This window comes from Schistosoma haematobium, chromosome 6 (assembly GCF_000699445.3).
Source record: "Schistosoma haematobium chromosome 6, whole genome shotgun sequence".
NCBI lineage: Eukaryota > Metazoa > Platyhelminthes > Trematoda > Strigeidida > Schistosomatidae > Schistosoma > Schistosoma haematobium.
The window spans coordinates 6,065,157-6,089,386 of NC_067201.1; the positions used below are offsets into that span (position 1 = coordinate 6,065,157).

Here is a 24,230-nt window from a genome sequence, read left to right on the forward strand (position 1 = left end):
TTGCCCAGACACACACTGGCTTAGAAATGTTCGTTAATCAAGGGACAACGAGTTGTTGGAAAAGGTTCGGAGAACCGCAACTAAGCTGAGTCTCGGGATAGCAAGGTTTCCGTCTGATGCACGACTGGCTAAACTAAACTTATTTCCATTGTCATATAGAAGAACGGCAGGCAACTTTACCACAGTTTTAGATTAGTTAGTAGTAAATTTGTATCTGATTCGCCCTCACTTATCTGGTTTTCTAAAACAGAAGATTCACTAGGACACCCCAAAAACGTCCACAACCACAAAACAAATTATTTGTCACCTGATTATCGACTTTCCTATCGAATCGTCGACGAATGGAATTAATTAACTTAACATGTGATTGGAACTCGATCTATCGACATTTTAGAAGAAAATTTAAGCAACTGAAAGACCACCATTACCAGGACTAACACAGGCCATCTAGTTTCCTGTCCGTTCGAAAGTGAAACAGAATTTACTTCAGCAATATGAAGTATTGTCCACTCAATGATCTTTTTGCATATATAGGGCTTAGTAACATTGGTGCGTCTTCTCGGCTGAGGCCTATAGTGGTTAGTCGATTTCGAGATGATGTTTCTGGAGTCAGTCATACTTCGGGATGAGGTTCATAAATGAAGACTGTATTGAAGTAACCTGCCGTGACATGCCACTGCCTTGAAAACCTCATCGGTATATATGTTATCTTGACAATGTTGTGATAAGATTATTCTAAGAACTGAAAATGTGCACGGTAATCTCTACTTAAGCTTCTTGTCTGTCGTCTCTCAGTATGACAATTTGTTTCAACGCAGCGAATTGTAATTCTTTGTAGCAGGCGGGCCGTAAGGATTACGAAAAATGAGGTTTGGTTCTTGGTTTTTTGCTTCAGCTTGATTTTATACAGTTCTCCAGATAGGATGGAAATAAAGAAGACAAAGTCAAAACTAGCAGATCTGGCTAAAGAGGTATTTCATTGTAGTATAATTACCCGGGTTTTAAGATTGCATCATGGGAAGATGACTTGAGACGCATTCCCTTACATAAAGAACCAGAGAAATCTATTAGAAATTCAGCTGTCAAGTTTAACAGAGTATGTCATTTTTCATTGAGCGAAATTTGTAGGATAGCCTAGCTGACCACCACAATCTACCCGTCTTTGCAAGGAAGGCTCGATGGGAGCGTCTAATGAATGATGGCTCACGTCACACTGAACATGCTGTAGTTGGTGATACAAATAAAGCTGTAAGTAGTTTTCCTGCCCCTCAATTTTTACGGCTTTCTGAAACATGATATCCACTATCCATATGTGATTTTTATGCAAATGCAAACATTTTAAATAATATCCGCCACATATATTATCAGCGGAGTATATTTTTCACAAACCAGAAAAACATTTAACGTCTAACTTTGTTCTTTTTTAATGGATATCGATAAAGGTTTTACAGGTTGTCCAACAAACAATGTGACATCAGAAAGTTCATTTTTTGCATAATACCATTTACCAATCTATCGAGTCTTTCCAATTCTTACCGCTTCGTGATATATCTTCACATACAGTATCTTCATATTCATTATGAGCCGGACAGTTATATTAACATTTTCCGTGTTATTGTCGTAGTTTTATCACTGATTACCCATTTGAGTGTTTCTGATTGCTTAAGCATTTTCATGACAGTCCAGTATTATGAGCCGCTGGTTTAGTCGTTATCACGTAGTTGGCCAATATACCACATTTTGTTGCTAACTTTTTGGGCATTAATTCAGGGAGGGATTTGGAAAGTGCCTTCTATTTGTGTGGAAGGGATAGGGCTTGTTTAAACATTTCGATTATCATGACTTGAATAGTTGAAATTCAGCCAAGGACTTAATGTTTAGAGTAATACATGCTCTTTAGTTAGTAAAGCGTAGTTGATCCACTGGCTAAGGCCTGCTAACTTATGGTTAAGGGTCATTACCTGGACAGTAATCTGGTTATTACTGTTTGTGGAGTCTTAGATTGGTTACATCTGAATTATCTGCTAATCCTAATTGGTATACTTTCTATCTGAACACAAAAATTGGTATAAAGGGGCACCAAATACATATACGCCGTACAATAACAGTCGAAATGTGAGGAGAATGTAAAGTGTGTACAAGAAAAAGAACAACAACGAACAGAAATTAATGAAATACCTATCTGAACTCTGATCATGTGCTTGTTTGCGCTAATCTTACCCTACTTTTCAATGCCCAGCAAATTCATCGTCCTAAACGGATTGATGTCAGCAAATTGGTTGCAGCTTCTGTTACAACTAAATATCAAACTGAGCTAGGTTCAAGGCTAGCTACCATCCTACCGAGAAATATAGATGAGTATTGATTGCAATTGCATGATGCCATGAAAATGGCGAGTAAAGTTGCTTGCGACTCCGCGAAATGTCTCACTTATAAGCACTGGGTTTCTTCTGGTTCCTTACGACTCACTGAAGCCTGTCGGTCTACTCCGGGTGGCCGTGAGTTTGACCACAAACGAAGACTGTTACGTAGTAAAATTGCGTGAAGACCGAGAAGCCTAATAGTCGGAGCGTGCTAATGAGTTGGAAGCAGCAGCTGGTTCTGGTAACTACCGGAAGCTCTTTCAACTCACCCGAGCCACTGGCACCAAGAAGTCTGGTTGGAGTGAAACAATCTGTGAGGATGACGGGATGCCAATCACTAGCACCTATCGGCGTCTTGGACGATGGGCAGAGTTTTTCGAGGAGCAGTTCAACTGGTTTGCTACTGCAGCAATATCGATCAGACTGTCCTGCCCTCCATGGCCTGTGACGACTGATCCACCAAACGAGGCGGAAGTCCGCAAGGAACTCCAACTATCGAAGCGCTGTAAAAGGTCGGATCTACAACGCGTCGATGGGAGCAGTTCTACTCAATGCTTGTGAAACCTAGTTTCCCCGAGTTCAGGATGTTAAATAACTCTCTGTGTTTGATCATTGTTTCCGAAGGATTGCTGATATCCAGTGGCAACACCATGTTAGTAATGCAGAGGTTTGGTATCGTGTGTTTGGGCACAGCGACGATAATTCAATTAGTGTCACTATCTTGCATCATCTACTTCGATGACTTGAACATGTTTTACGAATGTCGTCTCAGAGAATCTCACGTCGTGCATTATTTGTTAATGCTGGGACTGGTCAGAAAAAGCGGAGGTGGTCACTGTATGATATGGTGTCGTGTTTCGAAAGAATAGTGTGCAGGACTGTCTTCTGTTGGTCCTTCACGACTCCCTGGCTGGGGTCCGAGAGACGGGGCTACACAGTGGCTAGAGACTTTATTAGATATGGCTCAGAATAGAAGCCAGTGGCGATCGTGCTGTAACCTTCTTTTACTTTCGTAACAAAAAATGGACGTAACTTCATTAACTGAAAGAATTCTTTCTGTTAGTAATAAACAGAGCACTATCCAGGTAATGATGTGATCAATGAGTCCAGGCTAGAGATGCAGAGAAAGGACGCCAGGTGTCACATCGGCGATGACTGTGCTTGTAGTTAGTGCTAACCAGAAACAGGTTCTGGTCTGCAGCAGACGGTACCTGTTACCTGATCTGCCACCAACAAGTCCTCATCGGCCACCTAAACGACTCCTCTCTGTGCCTAGACGCCCGACCTGAACATTCAAGTCTCCGACTAGTATCACAATATCTGTTGAACGCGCTTTCTGTAAAAAACAGTTTATTGCTGGTAAAAATCATCCTTGATCACATCCGGGCTGCAATCTGTCGGGAAATAAGCGGAGATGACTAGAAGACATCGTTTCGGACACCGATTTCTCAATTTGCTTGAACTTTCCAACCTAAAAGTACATAACTGACTGTTATTGGGGATCCAATCGACCAGTGCTGCCTCAGCTTTAGCGCTTAGTCCCCGGATAAACGTGGGTGAAACAAGCTTTCCAAAGCGACAGATGGGGAACGAATTGGTAATTATTCACTAATCTTGAATACGGATCCCGGATAGACAAAAGGCGCCGATATTAAGTTTACTTAAATGTATAGCCAAACCTATCTGTTGTCCGATCTGCATTAGTATGCGAACGTTGAAGGAAGCCAGTTTGAATGTCATACGTGGTTTCAGAAAGACTGTTTCAGTATTCGTATTCGGTGATGGCATTCAACTTTCGATCAATCAGTGACTTGAGATCGTCTAGATATAACAGGGTTTTCACCATAGGCGAGCTGCTGTATAAGTTGTAAAATAAGGATACACAAAGTGAAAGTAGAAGAGAATAGATAAATGACGTATATAAAAAAGTGGATGCGAATTGTCTGAATTTTAGTTGAAGCAAGAATAATGTTTCCAGTAGTAATTGTCATTTCACTTGATTTGTATGTAGGCTGTGATACTACACCGGTGCCCAGACTGAAGCAGGTGGTTTTTTTAAGAGGCCGCACCCAGAGCCTTCGACCTAAAGGTCTGATCCAAAAAGCAGTGGAACAACATCAGGGGATGCAGTCCCATGGTAGCTGGTGACCAATATTTGGTTCATACAGGATATTAGGGCCCATGTGCACTATTGGTTCCCAATTAGGTTTTCCAACTCCCCTAGGTAGACACGAAGGGTCCACCAACCGGGTTAAAGCGCTGGACGTTCGCTTTTCGCCCTCTCAATTTCTTAAACAACTAATAGCGCGAGAAGGCGGTGAGTAGGACTTCCATGGAAGTGATTGTATATTCGTGGTCATGTGGGAGCATTTCGTGAAGGAGACTGAACTCTCCCCACCTTTGGCCGTACCAAAGCATTTAGGGGCAATTGGCGTGTAGGTATGAATATCCTCATGTGTTTTGTTTGCGTAGTATCGATCTGTTTCTTTTGTGGCTTAGCTTTGAAGCTCAGGGGTTTGGTGGTTTAGCCTCTAACTTTTGAGTCGTAAACTTGGACGACCGTCCATGCTATTCTGCTGACTACCGGGTAGTATGCAAGTGCGCATTTGACTCTGGATCAAATGTTTTGTGCAAGGGACGACTATACTTCTCGGGTGGTCAAACTTGTAATCTAATATTTAGAATAGTTGTGGTGATCAAGCTACCACTACACTTCAGTGTAAGCAGCTTACTGTTCCACTAAAGCTTCACGGTATAATCATTAATAAAAGCTGATTCTAAAATGTTACACGCCGAGGTATTCTACTTCACATATATTAGGTTAGGACAAGGCTAGTGATTGTCGTGTTGAAACCTGTTATCACTCCACAAAACTATTGGTTGTCCAGTTGAGACATTTTGAAAGGGTTCAAAGTTCACGATCCAGTGAATGAAGACTGAACCTCTAAATCATTAGACCACTGGTCAATTTGTAACTTTTAGGGCGTTCATCCCTTTGCTTGGGCGTCATCTATCAATTTATTTTTATAAATTGCCTTAGTAATACTTACTATTATGGACCTACCTATGGTCGCCAGTTTTTTGCAAGTTTTTTCTGTATTATGCGAAGTGGTTAGTGTGTAACAGTTGTTTGTTCCAAAATACACAGAGCAGATTGTTCAAGACCTTTGGTTTGTCCTATTTCTTCTATGAATTTGTTCACTGAAATAGCCAACATCCATCAAACGTTTCTATACAAATTATGGTGTTTTCTAATTGATGTTTTTCCTTACTTATTCTTCTAGCCTTCATTAATTCAACAATCTGTGGCACCCAAAATCCAATCAGGTCAGGGTACTAGAGAAAAATTCCTTACTTCTGTCACGTGTACCAAGGCTGACGTCCCCAGGGGAAGTTTAAGTCATGCTGAGAGAGAAAGGCTTGAGCGAATGCGAGAGCTGGCTGAATTACGCCGATCCCGTCGACCAGTTATACCAACTCCTAATTTAGGTTCAGTATCTTCTGCAGACCCTCATGATTTAGAACCGGAAAAAGTTTCATCCAGTTTTGTTTCAAGACAGGTTTGTGAGCACAATTCGTATTTTAAATTAGTGATATGTAGCTTCGCATCAACACTTTGATACAAATCTGATCCATTTACTGCATATTCTTTGTAAATTGACGCATAATTTAAAACAGACTTCTGAAATTTTTACATTTTAAAACAGTAAAATTAATTTATTGTTAGCATACACATTGCTCACTTTCTCCAAATGGTGTTTGTTAAAGTTGTTTACCTTCCCCATTTCGATTCAAACTCATGTTTGTACTTCTACGAGTAACACTATGCCCAACTCCTCAGGAACTTATTTAATGTATTTCTCATTGATTATGGAGATGTAGTTTTACTTATCGAAGATGGTGGCAAAACAAAGTTCAAACACATTGATCGGGAGCGTACTAATGTTTAAATCTGGTCCGTTCATCCCATTTTAAAACACGAAGTGGCATTTTAGGTTTGATCTTTATCATTGTTTAGTTTAACGGTATGGATCAAAATAATTAAGGGAATCTACCGTTTTATCTACCTCCTTAGTTTGACAGCAATAGTGCGTTGTTCTCCATGAACACATAAATAGGACTCGCTTGGTTTTATCAAACCGAGATTTGTCTGCGCCACAAAGGTGAAGTATGTGAACCGATAGTTCTGATGACATCAGTTGAGATGGCTGGGACACGTGTTACGTATGCCCAACGACCGACTGCCTCGACGTGCTATGTTCAGTGGTATAGGAGTAGGTTGGAAGAAAGCTAGGGGCGGCCAAACCAAAACATGGCACAAGTCCATGAAGTCACTGACAAGTGAACTGAGTCATGTTGGTAGGTGTAGACTACCTGGTTGGGGACCGCGAGATGATAGCAACCGATGGTTAGAGACCCTGAATGACATGGCTCAAAATCGTTTGCAATGGTGCAGGTGCATCCACTCTCTGTGTTCTCCCAAATTCTAATCTTCTGAATTCTTCATGTCCCTTTTTTCCTCTTTCCAAATTTATTTCACTGGATTATACTCTTTAAATAACATCTCCAAACCCTAATCTTCCCGATTACTGCTTATACTCTTATTACCTCTACCACTACGGGATTTGAATCGACAACTGCATCTCTGTGCTAATGTGGTGTGGCAACTCGAACTGATGTACGTACGTACGAAGTTCTACGTTGTTACTGACTGACTGATGACAGTCAATAGTTTTGCTTTTTTATTGATAAGAAAAATGTACGAATTTTGAGAGAAGTTATTATAAGCATTAAAAAGGACTGTTGCTCCTATATACTTGGCAACATTTTTCATTTTGATTTGTCTCCACAATAACAACTCCAGCGCTTTCTTTTTTACAGGAGGATGATTTCTTGTTACCACCCCCTCCATCACCCCCAAATATTTCGGCAATTGAGAACCCACTAGTTACTTCGCCCCGCGGTACTCCCTGCGACAACTGTCAGCCTGTTTTAACGGAAGTTGTAATGTGTGATGATGCTACTGTCCCGCATCCCAGTCCTCCAAAGGTATATGTAAGATCGCTTTATTCACGTTGTCAGTTACTTTGTGACGCATTTCTATGTTTACGTTTTTATTTAGGGTAGGACTGAGTTTGTAATTAACAACCTATTAAGTACTTCCAACTAGTCTTTATGCTTTCACTCTTTTACAATAAGCAGATGTAAACAGTTGAACAGGATTGATACACTTCACAATGGTGGACAAAGAGGAAATCGACAAAAGCGGTGGGCTACTCACATTACATAACATTAATGATTTGATGAAGGAAAATGAGTGAAGACTCATAAGATGTTGAGAAAAAATCCATTCATACTACGTTTCTAGTCCAAACTTCATCATTTCCATAAATTTTAGCAGGACTTTGTAAATAGAGTGAATTATTTGACATATTGGTACAGTCATTCCTAAATCAATTACTTTTTGTAATATATTCTACCATTTTCTGTGGGCAAATATCCCAATAAAAGATATATAACTACTGATAGCTATTTAACAAACTTCGTTTTGGATAGGGATTCAACTAAAGAGTTATTCACATATATACTTGGTTGAATTTAATGAACTCAAATTGTTGCTTCAATTCACATACTTTAATCTGAACTGTCAAGTAGTATCACACAAATAATGTGACTCAAAGCCATGTTCATAAATATGTGTTTGGTAAATGAATTACTTTATTGTACGATTTTACGGAACAAAAATATATTCAATGTGTATTTTCCGTTTTTAAGTAATCGAATATTGCGGATATAACGATCTTCTGGATTGAATAATGTGGAATATAAAATAAATTAAATTAATTTTTTTTCATGCCATATTCTATCGTATTTCTGTTATTCATTGATATTAGGATATTGGACTTGATGAAGCTAATTCTTCAAGCAGCAACACTTTCATCAGTAATACACAATCTCCAAATATTCATAATGTCAATTCAACGAATGTAAATCAAACAGAGTTGGAAGAAATTATACAACCAACTGTATCAACAACTCCAAGTAATTTCAAAATTTTTTTTATTGATAAAATCATGTTTAGATCAAATCGTTGTTTCTGTTCAAATGAATTTGTTGGATTATCCAACTGTTATGTAATGATATAACTGAAGTTATGTACACGTCTATACACAGAGTTGTGATCACTTTCTGTGGGGATGTGGCTTAGGAGTTTAAGTATTTGACTTTTAACTGGTATATCACAGGTACGAACCCCAATCCACCCCTTTCTGTTTTAAAATGCGGGTAGTACCATTAGTCTTCACAAATGGTTTAACTCAAAGTCTACTGCATAAACGTGAACATAGTAAATAAGCGAGATTCGTTCAGGCTGTAGCAATTAGGTCCAATTCGGAATAGTAACTTAAAAAGTGTAAATCAATCTTCATAACTTATTTATCTTCCTCATACTTTCATTAGACATAATAGCCCTTGTTGCGACCAAGTATCTCCCACTTTTCCTTATTAATTTTATTTATAGAATCAAAACGGTCTTTCGTTGTGTTGAAAATTTCAACTTCACATCATTTGTCTCTCCTATTGAGGTCTTTGCTTAAATCCTGATTCGAATTACGAATGATGTTCTACTAAACTTTCAAACGTCTGTTTAAAGGCCATGGTTATTGTACACAGATAAAATCCACGTGTGGCTATTTACTAGATCTCATATAAGATGATCACTGTTTGCTATTTGCTTTATTAGTGAATAGGCCTCATTTATCAGTATATTACCTAAAACTGATAATTATTACAAGTATAAGTAACAGTTTTATTATAATTATCAACTAACGTTTTCCCTATTAATTTCGAGAAATAATATGATAAGATTATAGAATTAGAAGCTAACGTAAAGTTGTCGCTTACTAAATTACACACACTTTCAATCAATTCAACACAAGCTTAGACTCTACTTCACTTTGAATTATGTGACTACCCGTCATCATCGCCCATCAATAAAGCCACTAATAATAATAATAATAATAATAATAATAATAATAATAATAATAATAATAATAATAATAATAATAAGGTAGGCAGTGGATGGGCACATGTAATACATGTTGTAACCATCCCAGTTGATAAAGATTTATTATTTCATCAATCGATTTGCCATCTTTACCCGGTATCTTCCATCTAGTCTCAAAATTACCAACTGGGTGGTCCCAACATATACGGGCAATAATTTGAACGCATTTATAATCGAGTATTAATAACCTACGAATATCTATCTTTAAAGATCACGTTTCACACATAAAGTAGAACGTAGAAGAGATCAATTCCAGTATTTGCATTACAAGGCAAACCGGCGGACGAGGTTAAGCAAATTCAAAGCAGGAGGAGAAAATATAGGTAGCTTCTTTAATCTCAGTTTAGAAACCGTTGCAGAAATTATGCTGCAAAGAACAGGTATTACACACGGTCTTAGCTCAGCGAGCTGATAAGTGAACTTATTTCTAGGAATCATTTGCTCGACTTATTACCTAAATGGGCTCTCTACTACAAACGGTTTTACAAAGGTTAAACATGATCACATCGTGATGTGGAATTATACTATTAAGTTATTTTCTATTATTCAGAGCCATATGCGAAGTATGGTCCATCAGAGTGAGGTTCTCAGGGTTAAGAAAACTAGTAATCGCCAATGCTAAAGGATATAGATGACAATAATTCAGTCCCATTCATCCTTCATCGTTTTCTAGTTCATAAACATTGTTTAGTATTCTGTTTACCACTACTATCGGAGTTAATCGTTCTTGACTACTCAATCTCCTTTTGTATTGATGTAAAGTCAGGAAACTTGAATCGTTCATTTGTATAAGATTATATGCTATATTTGTCTGATCCCAGATGATTCTTATCCATCTATCAGTTAAACTGTTAACTTTCTCACTAATAAGGCTCTAAAATCCCACTTTATTTCATTTTGTGACAGCCATTGCACATCCCTATTATTCACGTCCTAAAATTGGTGTTAAGCGTCGATCATCATTTTCGGAAAGCTCAGTTGATACCTTCCATCAAATTATTCCGAGACAAAAATCAGTCACATTTCAAAGGACCACTTCTGATATTACAGATGAAAGTGAAACTGACTTCAACTATGATGATGATGAAGATTGTCCAACATCTTCAGAGTTTTCCAGTCAATATGAATATTTACCAGAACGGGAAAAACATGGGGATAAAATAACACAAAAAATGGATTCCGAAAGTAAGCAAATCATTATTGTGCTGATACATCATAATTGATGTCATTTTCTAAAAGTTTTTGTATAAATACTGACAATATTGTCTGTGTGCTTAGATCACGGAGAGCAAAATTTATTGGAACCCGTAATCAATCTGACGTTTAGTGATTTAAGCCGTTGATTTCTGACAAATAAGTCACGATGTATTTTGAACTCCACTGCACCTACTAGGCCTCAGTCTAGTTTTAGAAACTGCATAGTTATCTAGTCATTTATTTAGTTTAGTTTACAAATAGTCAAATGCTTGTGCAGCATAATTTAATAATTTTGAGGTCACTTTTTTCTTTGGTCTGAACACATTGTTAATCGTATTATTCAACCGTCTACATAGTCTAATAATTGATGAATTTGACTTCATCATTCTCATGCCATTTCAATCTCTACTTTTGTGGTTAAAAATATCTTGTGAGTTGATAGAATTGTTAATTACTGTATTAAAAGTTTGATCCCTTGGTTGAAATTTAGACTTGACGTGATTACTTAGTGAGGCTTGATTAACCTCAGGGCTGGTAACGCCGCACAAATAAGAGAGGTACGGCGTGACAAATAAGATGGGAAATAAATATAGGCCTTGTATACAATACAACTTGTGAACACAAATCTGAGTAAAATAGATGATGATAAAGGAGCAGAGCGCATATTTTCTCAACAATCTGTTTCCATGTTTTCCAGGCGTTGGTGATTCTGAGTTGTCTGATTTTTTGGATACTATAATTCCAAGTGATGAATTAAATAATGAATTATCCAGTTTATCTTCACAAGATCAAAGTAATAATAAAGAGAATCATCCTGATCATCGTTATCATCAACCATATTTTTCAAAAGATGATAGCGATTTATTGAGTGAGTTGTGATATAATTTTACTCGTTGTGTTTTATACTTGTTTGTTTCTTCCAATTACTAAGCTTTTTAACTAAGTAGTTTATTTTCATAGTTTAAATCACGAATTGATCTTATCAAAACCACCATCGGAAACCCGTAAGGTCTGAACGTGTTTCGTCCTATTAGGGGACTCAGCAGTGAGCATTCACGACCCCTCATCTGGGAATCGAATACAGCTAATAAGTCACTTACTAAGACAAAACGACTGTCCAGGGCTTATAGGTTTTCAGTGGTAGTTTATCTTTGATTAGTTTGTGATTCAAACTATGAAAACTCGACAATATCCACACCCTTATACACTAATAAGTAATTTATTCTTTTTTTAAAATAGAGATCTTTTTATTTCGGATTAAAATGTGAGATACCATGATAAAAACATAGAAAATATACTGGCAGGTGTATTACGGCCACAGAAGAACAAGAGAGATTTCATCCATAAGTTTATTTGCTCTTTCAGGTCCAGGTTACATTAGTCACTCAAAAAGTAACACAGAGCATTACTTGGCTCGGATTTTAAACGGAGAATACAAAACGATCGGTACAACCCAATACAGGAGCATCTCATTAACTGTGGTCACGTTATTTCACCTGAATCGTCATTCTAATTTATTTAAATAGTCAAATGAATGAATCGAAAACGTGTGAACTGTTGAGACATTGGCAGTTCACCTATTCAAGCCTGAACCTTGCATGCAAAAACAATACGTTCAGTCTCTCTCATTCTTCTGTGGCCCTAACATCCTTTTCAGTATATTTCGGTTTCGTTCTTTATTATATTCTTTTTACTATGTCCTAATTGTTTCTTAATCCGCAACCAGTTATTATTACACTCTTACAGTATTTCATATTTATTTTTATTCCTTCCGATCATTAAGCTTTCATTATTTTTACGGTTCAGACAAATATGAGAGAGATAATTAGACCAGTTGCTAGAGATGGAAAAAATTGGAAGTGGTACTGACAATTTAGATGGTGGGGTAATAGCAACTGAATGCTGGATAAAATGAACAAAGGAAAAAAAACTAGGATGAGTGTTAAGACTAAGCATAAATGTGAGATTGGACGTGCACTACTTTTGCATGGAGTTCAGAATTTAACTGTTTTTCAGTTAAGGTTTCTGTATATATATAGGGAATGGCCGGGGACAGATGGGTGGGTTTTGGTAGCCTCTGATATTCAACAGTTCTGTCGACTTGTCACAGCTAATGTAGTACGTAGTACATATGTGCATCGATCCAAGCTGTCAGACCGAGTATATTACACTAACTGTGTTGCTCAGTCATATCTAGTTATTGAATCATAGAGATATATGGTAGTTGATGTTATTGTAAAATATAATTCAGTAATAATGGATTCTCTGAAATGACATTATATAACGATAGTTTGAGGACTGCTTATCATAACAGTTGGCATCCAGTTACTTTTTTTTTTGAAAAATCTTCGAACTGTTATCGTACGAATTATTTGCTCAGTGGACACCACCTCAACATTTTTTCAGATTATTAATAGAACTGAGCAACCAGACATGGTAAATGAGATTGGTTTTCGTAAAATACCTCCATTGTCTTACTAAAATTTCTCCGAAAATTAATTTCAAATGGTCAACTATTTCAAAATAAAATAAAATAATTGGAGAAGTAAGAAAATTAATCTCTTGGTGGTTAATAAAAGATACTCTGGTGTAATTAAGGAATATCTTGGAATCCTGATATAGGAGGTGTTTACGGCTCAGACGCTTCACAAGCACCCGAATATATCCCATTCAACATCAAATAGTTATCTTATTTCCTTCATTTTACCAAACTTTGTTTGATAGATTCACTCAAAACATTGCTCGTATATACTGTAACCATCGAGTTATCAATTCTGAGGTAAGATGCAGTGTCAGGTACGGATGATAAGTCGATTGATAAGGTAGTGAATTTATATCAACTGAGATGGTCGGAACATTTATTACGTATTCTTATTCACCACAACCTACTTCGATATAGAATGATAGGTAGTGTAGGAGTAAATTGGAAATCAGGGGTGGCCAAATTAAAATATGGCATCAGTCAATGAATACATTGACCACCAATTTTTGTTTTTGCTCTCTTTGAAATCCATTGACTGTTGGACCTATCCATGTTAATAGGTGTAGATTACTTGATTTCGGTGTATTTGACTATCGTAACCAATGGTTAGAGACTTTAGGTAACATGGTTCGAAGTCCTTTGCAATGATTCAGGCACATCCATTTTTGTCTTCTCTTAGATCTCAAGTTTCCAAACGGATTCATAAATTGTTTATTTATTCCACTAATCCTTTTTTCGAACCGTATCTTCGTTATCTAATCTTTCCTATTACCATTAGCACTGTTATTACCTCTACTATTTGATTCGTTTTGACAATTTCATCTCACAACTTCAACCAACACACACATGTGCCCGTTTTTTTCATTACGTATGGCCAACTGATTGACTTCGTTTAATGTATTTTCGTAAGATGGTTTCGTTGTATTTTCAACATATCTCTATGGTAGCGTTATTTCTAAAACATTTTCTTTTTTTCTTAGTTAATAACCATATATCTCCAGTTCTACCACTATCCGAGGCTGAACGACGTATTCGAAGATTGAATGACTTACCAAAATTGATACAAGCAGAACGTGTAGTTATTTTACAGGCCAGTGCAGCACTACAACAGTGTGTCAGTATTCCTTTTCGTAAAAGTCCTGAAGACTTTGACAGAATACGTGAATTGGGTCCAGGTTCTCGAGTTCATGTAGAAGCTAGCAGAACGATGCTGATAGCTTGTAAGATTTTTATAAATGCTTTTTATATACTATATGTTAGCTAGTAAGTTCCATGTTCGAACACCGTTTCACTTCAGTTTTTGCAACTAGGTGGTATCATTTAATTAATATCCAAGAACCTGATGAATGGATTAGATTAAACATCACAAATCCAACATTATTTCCTATCTATTTACTTATAGGTCAGCGTCGTCAAGTATTAATGGAAGAACTTGCATTATTGCATAGAGGCTCTCCAGTTCTTGTACCACCTACACGTGGTGATCCTATACGTGCTCGTATGAAACTAAACGCTATTCGTTTATCTCTTAAAACATCTAACATACCGAATGATCCTACAAGTGGAGGTGGCTATGTTGTTGTTGGTACTGGACGAGAAGCTGGTGGTTGGAATGTTCCTACTTTAAAATCTCGTCCTGACAATCAATTAGGCCAACCGACATGTTATCATTTAATTGGTGTTATAAAGTAAGATCCGTTCATTGTTTATTATTATTATTATCTTCGTTAGTAGTGTGTAGCATCTTAATTGTATTTATTTGTAGTTCTAACGTGAATCGGGTAGTATGTAACACATCTTGGGATGTAGGTTACACAATGTTTAGTAGTTGTCTATCTCGTATGACAATCACTGCTATGTCTCCTTCTGGGACGAAACAACCATCCAATGCTTCCAGGTTTTCACTGTTGGTCTAACTAAGATCAGTTTGTGATATAAACTGTGAAAATTCCACCATCTCCACAAATCCCCCTATTCTGATAAGGGTAATTATTTTACCTCTGTTAGATGGTTGTAGGCAGTGTTTGCAACAAACCCTAAACCTAGGTTTTGTGCTCGCCGACACTCGTCAGCAAGGTTTACCTGTGATTTTGATGGAACTGATGCTTGTTGGTGGGTTCGGACCCGACCCACCTAGTTTCACCATCTGTGACGTTACCATTACGTTATTCGGGTCATGACTGTATGGCTAAAATATATAAATTAATTAACCAGTGAATAGTAATCAGTATGTTCGTTTTGTTCTTTTAGTAATGACTGAATTCTGTCAGCCAAGTTACCATGTGTCTACTAGTCTAAGTAACAGTATATTGTATCTCTAATCGTCACAAATAATACGACACTTAAAACCTATTTGCAATAATATTTCTTCTGTATTTTCTGATAATTGCTTAAGAATTAGTTGTAATTATTCAATGTATTTACTACAAGTATTTTAACGCTTCGTTTATATTTGTATTTTAGATGCCGTGGTGAAGGTCGGTTGTATCATAGTGATCTAGTTACCTTAATGCATGTGAGCGACTTACCTGTGGGAATGTACCGACCTGCTCCTTATGTAGATTTGCCGGCAAAGCTAGAGGTCAGTACATAGTTTCTGTGCTGTTAAACAACATGTTTAATTAAAATTGACTTCAAATGTCATCATTGGCCACTTAATGGTTCCATGATGCTCTATCAAATACTGTGGATTAAATAACTGAAATGTAATGAAACGGCTGAAATATAGTTATAAAACCTATTTCTTACAAATAGAGAATAGACAGTATCATATCATACTTATTATTGGTTAAGATGTTGCGAATACATTTTAGGGTGCTATTCATGATATGTCATTCAAGTTGAAACCCTATTGGTAATTGGCTTGTCGAAACTGATGTAACTAATGAACAGTGCAGAGCAGTTTCAGTGTACCATGTTATATACGACGGAGGTATGAAACAAAAACTAAACATATTTATTAGCTCTTTTAAATCATTCGAAATCAAACTCCTCACTTCTTAGACTTTTCCACTTGAAAATTAGTGAATCCTCGATATATGCATAATATGAATTCCGCGTAAATTACATTTATATTTTATTATTATCTTTGTGCAAAATCATTTGTTCAGTTCTCATTGTTCCTTTCATTATCATCCTTTCTTTACAGATTGTACCAGTTAGACCAGATTTTGTATTTCAATTAGAAATTTACTGTATGCGTACTGGAACAGATAGACCTATGAATAATTGTGCATATGGTTCACCTCGTATACTTGGAACATCATTAGTTTATGGCGATGATATTAGTAATGATAATGATAGTATGAATAGTTTTAAAACTCCACAGAATAAATTATTACATTTAAAGAATTCGACATCACCTGTTACTTCCTCAAATCATAAGAAATCACGATATGGTCATACTTCCAATATTGAGTTGACTCCTTGTGAATCAGCAAGTCATATTTTAACTCATTGTCTACCGTCAAGTTACTTTAAAACTACACCACATAGTAAAACTTATGATATTGATCATGGAAACAATATTGGACGTGACAAAATTGCTGGTTAGTTTTTTTTATCGTTGTTGTTGATAGAAATAAACTTTTCATTTTATTATATGTAAATTGATTGTTGCGAAAAAAACACACAGTTAAATGTGATAACTTTGTAATGTGATAATTTCCTCTAGAGTTTACTGAGAATTTCCTTTTTTTAATATGTTCCAATATTACTGTTTACTATTAGTTGTGATAATTTTCCAAAATATTTAGATAAATCATCATAATTATAGTTGAAATAATCTCAGCGATTGAAATTTGAATGATTTCAAAGTTTCGTCCAGCAAACTTGTTTGGAATTCTTCAGAGTAATTATCAAAATCATTGAAGAAGTATATGACTTTTTAACAATCAAATCAGATCAAATCTATACTGTGTTAATCCAATAATATTTGGGTGTTGATTTTAGTATTTATTTAATTATTTATTTAAACACATAAATAACTGGTACAAGGGGGCACTAGGTACATATGCGCCACACAAATCTCATTTGATTTGTGTGAGGGCTGTGATACTGCTTGGGTGCCCAAACCGAAGCAGGTGGTTTTATTAGGGGGCCACTCCCCGAGCCTTCGACCTGAAGGTCTGATCCAAAAGGCAGTGGAGCATCGTAAGGAGATGCAGTCGCATGGTATCCGGTGACCAATGATTGGTTCATACGTCATTCGTTCCCTCAGGATACTGAAGCCCATGTGCACGATTGGTTTGGAATGAGGGTTTTCCAACTCCCCTAGGTGGACTCTCCATGTCCACCAACCCGGTTAAAGCGCCGGAGTTTCGCTTTTCGTCCTCTCAATTTCGTAAGCAACACCCCCTTGTCAAGGAGGCAGTGAGTAGGACTTCCCTGGAAGCGGTTGTACGCATGTGACCATGTGAGAGCATTTGGAGAGGAAGATCGGACTCTCCCCACTCTCAGCCGTACCTGGGCATTTGGGGGCAATAAACTGAGAGCCAGTCGCTTGCCGGAACCCGACAGGCGGCGACTGGATGAGCCAGTTACACGGGAATCATGTGAAAATAAATGACTGGACAAATTGTGTGTCTATGTATGTATGTATGTGTAACATTGAGTTATTACTGAATGATATTCGGTATTAATATGTTTTATATGAAGGTAAAATAAAAGTACAAGTTTAAGGTTGCAAAAATTGCTTCTGAATAACCGATGTGCAAGTAAAAATGAGAGTCATCAAATAAATAATTGTATTGCTTAAAATATCTCACATTAATTTCAGTCAAAATAACGATGCATGTGAGGTTGAATAAATAAAGGGTTCAATTACTTGTCAGCGAATATTTACCAAGTAGTCGCTAGTTGAATAACATCCTTTCAATCCAGACTGTTCTTGTTCGCTCATATATACAGCGCTTTTGTTGTCAATCTTTCTTTATGAGTGTCAAAATCTTTCTGAAGTATTTTGTTCCCTTCAAAATTAATCTTATGTCCTGTTTCTAACGCATGTAACGCTATCGCAAACTTATTCTCAAGTTTCTTCAGGTCAACCGAGGATTTGGTAACATTTTTCTAAAACTGTTTGTGTTCCTTCAACTTTACATTCAATTGTCCGGATGTTTTTCCGATATAAGCTGAATTACAATCATGACAGTTGATCTCATAGACAATAATTTTTTGTTCTTCTTTTGGGAACCTATCTTTAACTTTCACTAATGCCGATTTTATGGTGTCACGCGCACGAAAATGCACTTACATCATCATACTATCTTGGCGACCTATTTCATGTACATTCATTTCGGAAGTTTAATTAGTAGAGGAACTTCGTTGTTTTTTTACTAAGCAGGGTTTCCTTGACGGATTCAGTCAGAGATAACAATCTGCACATATTATTATTATCACTATTATTATTATTATTATTATTATTATTATTATAATATTTATTATTATCATTGTCATCACTATTATTACCGTCGTTATAATAATAATAATAATAATAATAATAATAATAATAATTGTTACCTTGTCACTAGACACGCATTTTGTCATATCTAATATATTGCCTCAAGAACCACTGCGATTCTCACAGCACAAAGTAAGAACACAAGGCTAATGCAATAAGGATTTATGCACTCTCTAAAAAACACATTCCCAAAGAACTCTTTAAATCACATTGTCATTAGACCGGAATACTACCATTTTTACACACAATAGAAAGGAATTACATAGAGTTACTGTAAAAACATACATTGAATATAGTTCACCTAAATTAATACAGGAAATGTACTTGTCACACCGAGTAAAAGTTCATTCTCTTGTCATATTGAGTACAATTTGTACTGACTTGATTCCAAAAATATTAATCTTAAAGCATCACATTAAACAAAGTTCACATTTGTCTCCCTGGCAGAAGTTTTTCGTGAATTGATTCAAAAAATATGAACCTAAATAATATCATCTTTCTTTATCTCTTCATATCAGTTTTCTTATACAAGGAGAGTTTCCTAAAGTCATTTGTATTTTCTAGGTTATTTGTTGTTGATAGAACAGTTAACATTTTAAGAGAATATCCTGTAAACAACACAGCTGTTATTGATTTTTTCACACTTATCAATAACTTCAGTTTAATATTTTAAAAAAGTGCTCTTCGGTAGATACAGGGATTTAAGCAAACAACTCTGGATTAAGGTTTCGAGTTACTTCGAATTCATTGGCTTATAATGTATGCATTATTATGGACACTGTTCATATCTGTTAATAGGAGGGAAATCAGGGTTATCTAGTTGGTTTTGTTACTATATGTTAGTTCTTTAAAGAATAACTTCAGTGACATTTTCATAGTTCGTATTTCTGAAATCTCATTTACTGTTACATGATTGTTTGTCATCGCTTTTGATCTGCTACTATTATGTACCGCAAAGTCAATGGTTGATACCATAAAAACAGAGCTGTTCTTTTTTCAATTTGGCTTCTTTACATAATATAAAATTATCCTGAAAATCTTCTGTATCTGTATTAGCGTGTGGAGTATTAACGTTGAATTGTTATATGACAGATTTCTGATCAGTTCGAGTTCCTATACCTTGCATCGTATTCAAAGAATCCGTAGTCGTTCGTAGTTTGAATTCGCCTTAGGCCAACTGGAAAACCCAATACTTTAATTGTTCTTGTGATGATACAACAACATCCGAGTACACAAAGTTATACTACTTGGTTTTATAATTCGTTGAATTATTTAAAAATGTATTATTTCTATATCTGCATAATATTTTTCTAAACCACTTTCGGATGATATAATGTAATACCAATACCACTACCAGTACTAATAATAATGAATAAGAATGAAAAAAATTAGCTGACAATATTTATTCATAACTCATTCCATTGTTGTTTAATTGGTTCTGATAATAACCTGCAAACATAACGACGTGTTTAAATTTGGTTCCTGTTTTTTGCTTCTGATTGGTGCGAAATTTGACATACCTTACCCATTTTGGGAGGATAGTTGTTTTAACCAAACGTGGTTCAGAACAACGTTTTCCTTTCATCATTCTCACAGTTCCATTTCGTTCGTATTAGATATCACAAACTAATTGAAGTCAAAAATGTATATCATTGGATTTCCACAACGCAGTTGTAGTCCAAAGGTGTCTTACCACAATAGATTAAGGTTCTAGGTTTTTGTCTTGTTTTCGATTCATTGGTGCCCAATTGTCAATCCCAAATAGATTCGAAACAACTTTTCAGTGCTCCCTGGTTCTCCAGGTGACTTAAAGTTTCCACAAGCCAGCTGTTTAAATAATGGTAATAATAATCATGGTACTTAGCCTCACAGTCGATTGTTACAACACATGATACCAATGGAGTTCAACTATATTTTGAGTAAGATACTCATCACCAGTTACCCTGGACTGTTTTTACATCACAGGTGGTCAAAAGTTGTTAATGTTGGATCTTTAAATATTTCAATTCATTTGTTTGCTGGGATCATGCTTGTCATAAGGCCAGTAGTAGATACTGGTTTCGATAAGGAATACATAGTTAATTTATCAATACAATCCTATGATTATTATAACAGTCAAAATGCTTCATTACGAAATTTGAAGGTTGGCGATCGTTGTTCTGTTGTGAAATACCACTGCTACAGTTTAACGTTTTAATTCTCATTTAATTTCGCAATGTATTGTCATCATTATTTTCCGATGTATAATATAAAATAACCAGTTTTATTTAAGATATTCTCCCGATTTTTTCTTTTTTGTTAGCTTTCTCCCTACTTTCCACTGTTGAAATTCTTTATCATGATGACTTATTGGTTGGTTACGTTTATCCTTCAATGCATGATAAATCTCATCCCAATTCTACTTCTTGTTCAAGTGTTTCTATCAATAAAACTGAATTGAATTCTAATCGTTTACCTCTACGTTTATTACATTTACCTCGTTCTACTCCACTAGCTGGAACTGCTGGTCTTGTTGATGCTTTTGTTAGTTTGGAAGCAAGAGTATTAGCTCGTGGTTTTATGGTAGGTTGCAAAAAATAGTTTTTTTTAAGAAAAATAATACTTTACGTTATAGACTGTTTTCGAAGAGATTGGTGGAATGGGTGTATGGCAAAGGTATTGGTGTCAGCTACGAGCTGATTATCTACATTTTTGGCGATATCCAGAAGATGAACAACGAGCACATTCTAACAATGCAGTTAATAACAAACATTTACACCCACCATTGGGTAGAATCGATTTACGGCATATTGTTACACCTGGTGCTGTTATAGCACCTCGTTCTATTTGTGCTCGTGCAAATACAATTTATATGCGATCTCTTCGTGAAATCGATCCCAATTGTTTATCAGCTTCTATCAATAATAATAATAATACTAATAGTAATAGCACTACATCTGGGATTGTTAATAAAAAGAGGAGTTCAAATGAAAGTCTGATATTCCGTGCTTCTACTGATTATAGATGGTTGGAACAAAAGTGAGTTTTTTTAAAGTTTACTCTTTAGAAATAATTATTTTTCTTAATATATCTATATTCACTTAAGAAGAATACGATTCAGTGATTCTAATCAAATTCTGTTCACATCTGTTTTGTGCATCTTGGATGCTATTTCTGACTCTCTCTATATATGATTTGCTACGAGTTGTATAACGATAGACAGTGTGTTTGTTGTGATCTTAGAAATCCCTATATCAATTACTAATGCTGATCTAACTCCAGATACACGAGTAAAGAAGATCAAGGTAGAATGGGGATTTCTATTGTTAAAAACATAACAACATTGCTTACAACTCATAAATGTTTTTATGTTGGCCAGATTGACTCAGGTAATTTGTAAGGGGAGTGAGTAGTTTATGTATTCTCAAAAGGGCCGGTCCACTATTGTCTTTCATATATCATGCTGTTTTGAGACATTGTTTAATTTGTCTGACCTCGTTTAGCGTATCAGTGAAATAAATTGTTGACTAAATCTTTATGTTTTTCATTTATTAAACTTATTAATGGTTCCTCAATCTGAAGCTAATTCTCATCATGGACTTTTTATACCCTAAGAATTATCGGAAGTCATCTAGCTCTGTGTTGTCTTAGTTCGAGACTATTATTATATGACTCATCACGCTTGTAGTTAAAACCATACTCTGTTCGATTGGTCAATACAGCAAAAGTCACAATCAAGTCCATGGATTCACATTTGATCTGCATTTTTAAAAATAATATTTAATGATATCTCATTTCACTAACCAAACCGAATTAGATGGAACGGAATTCGAACCCGCAACTTTGTGCCTGAAAGTCAATCCAGTTAACTGACTTACCGCCCAAGTGTGACAGGGCAATTGTCTAACACATTCTGTTTTGCATAGAATTTTCTTCCATCTAATAATGACGCAATATCAATTGGATAAATTTAGATATCTATAAAGATGTAATTATTTTTCGGTTGTTTGAAAATCGTTCAGTGTTGTATTCTCTTAATTTTCTAGACTGAAGGTTTTAATGCTCAGCGAATTACACTTAAAACACTGGATTAAAATTTCAATTTAGGAACTTATTGCGCCAAAAAGTTATTCCCTTATTTTTCTTATTGTAGACTTTTTTTGATAGTTTGCACAACATTTAACCGCTCATTCTATAAGATAAATGATCTAATGGTTACACCACTCACGCTATTAGAGGTAGGTTACAGGTTCGAACTCTTGAAAAATACCTACTTCAGTTTAGTGTAGTTACCAGGTAATGCTTGCACTAGCTCATGTACTTACATTGCGCCTCAAAGCAGAGTACATAAATCTGGTATATGAGTAGTTAGACTGTGTGTGTGTGCATATATTCAATCGACATTTTCAGATTTAAGTCTTTCAAGTTTTGTTTTATTTTATCTATCCAATTTTCCAAATTTCCACATAGACATTTACTTTGTGCTGATACATCACAAGAACGTGATGCTTGGATTACATGGTTAAATGGTTGTATAGAATCTTTGAAAGATTGGATGCCAGGACATTTCAATTGTTTATCTCGTTATGATGCTCAATTAGAATTTAATCAACCAGTATCATCTCAACTGGGTGCTTTGTTAATTCACGGTTTACCATCACAATCATCATCATCGTCATCTTCACCGGTATTAACCAAATAAACATTGTGTGACAATAATACATAAATTTAAAAGTGTTATCGCCACATGTGCTATTTTTCTCTCTTTTTTTTCTCTTCATTAATCTATTGTGTTGTACACGCAAAGCTGATTGTTTCAATACATCATTTTTATTCTCTAAATTTAATTAAAGAAAAAGTTCCTAATATACTTAATGTACTCTCTCTTTTATTTCAAGTACATACCCCATTTTAAATTGATTTCTCTTTGTATATACATACATATATATATATAAATCTGTCTATTCGTTGCTTCTCTTCCTGATTTACATTGTCAACAGTAATGAAAGTAGTTTAATTGAACTATTGTTTAAAAGATAGTCTTCTTTTTTTCTTCTTCTCTCTGTTCATTATTAGTGCTTTATTTCATCTTGCCTATTTTCTATTTCTACACTTAACATTTCTCTATATAACATTCATTTCTATAACATTTATATGTTGTGTCTTGTTTTTATTGACAAATATATACAATAATATAGTACGGTGTTATTATTCTTCAGTATAAATAATTTATAGGCATGTCCAATAAAAATGCGAACTGACCTACTAGGGTTGTTAGTTATGAATAGAGTTGAGCAAACAATCTGTTAAGTTGGTGTGCAAACATCAACTTTCTTGTATCAGTGTAATTTTGATAGTCCCTCTGTACTTAAGTACTATTAATCTGTGAATTTTGTCAAACAGAAAAAAAAGAACGAAGTGTACCAATTATAATTGTTCGTGAGTAATTTCAGTTATCACAAGGGAATTGAGAAACTTGACTTCTGAGATCTACCAAGGATGTTTTAAACAATCGAAGTCGTATTATATTGCGTTCAATTTTGCAATGAATATCTTTGTGATCTCAGTTCGCGTATTTATTGGACAAATAGTTTTTTTGGGAAACATTTTGTTTGTTGTTTGATTTCATAATTGTTGTCAATCAACAAGTGAATAGTTTTTCAAAATTTGTTCACTGAAAACAAG

At 35.6% G+C, this 24,230-nt stretch overlaps 1 protein-coding gene across 1 annotated transcript; it reads left to right on the forward strand.

Annotated features, from left to right (window-relative positions):
- The first annotated feature begins 824 nt into the window (after positions 1–824).
- On the forward strand, positions 825–23,743 carry MS3_00011025 (uncharacterized protein). Its single transcript, XM_051219433.1, has 15 exons — positions 825–971; positions 1,007–1,096; positions 1,129–1,248; positions 5,648–5,923; positions 7,245–7,412; positions 8,258–8,405; positions 10,336–10,614; positions 11,324–11,494; positions 14,089–14,328; positions 14,511–14,796; positions 15,572–15,689; positions 16,257–16,656; positions 20,869–21,128; positions 21,181–21,584; positions 23,016–23,743. Exons 1-15 carry the CDS (start codon positions 924–926, stop codon positions 23,245–23,247), a joined length of 3,240 nt encoding a protein of 1,079 aa, XP_051065345.1. The 5' UTR covers positions 825–923; the 3' UTR covers positions 23,248–23,743.
- Positions 23,744–24,230: the final 487 nt, after the last annotated feature.

Excerpts from the sequence above, each read along its gene's own strand:
- MS3_00011025 (XM_051219433.1), top strand. The coding sequence starts at position 924 with ATGGAAATAAAGAAGACAAAGTCAAAACTAGCAGATCTGGCTAAAGAG. Across the intron at positions 7,413-8,257 it reads CGCATCCCAGTCCTCCAAAG|GATATTGGACTTGATGAAGC; the intron begins GTATATGTAAGA and ends CATTGATATTAG. Across the intron at positions 14,797-15,571 it reads CATTTAATTGGTGTTATAAA|ATGCCGTGGTGAAGGTCGGT; the intron begins GTAAGATCCGTT and ends TTTGTATTTTAG.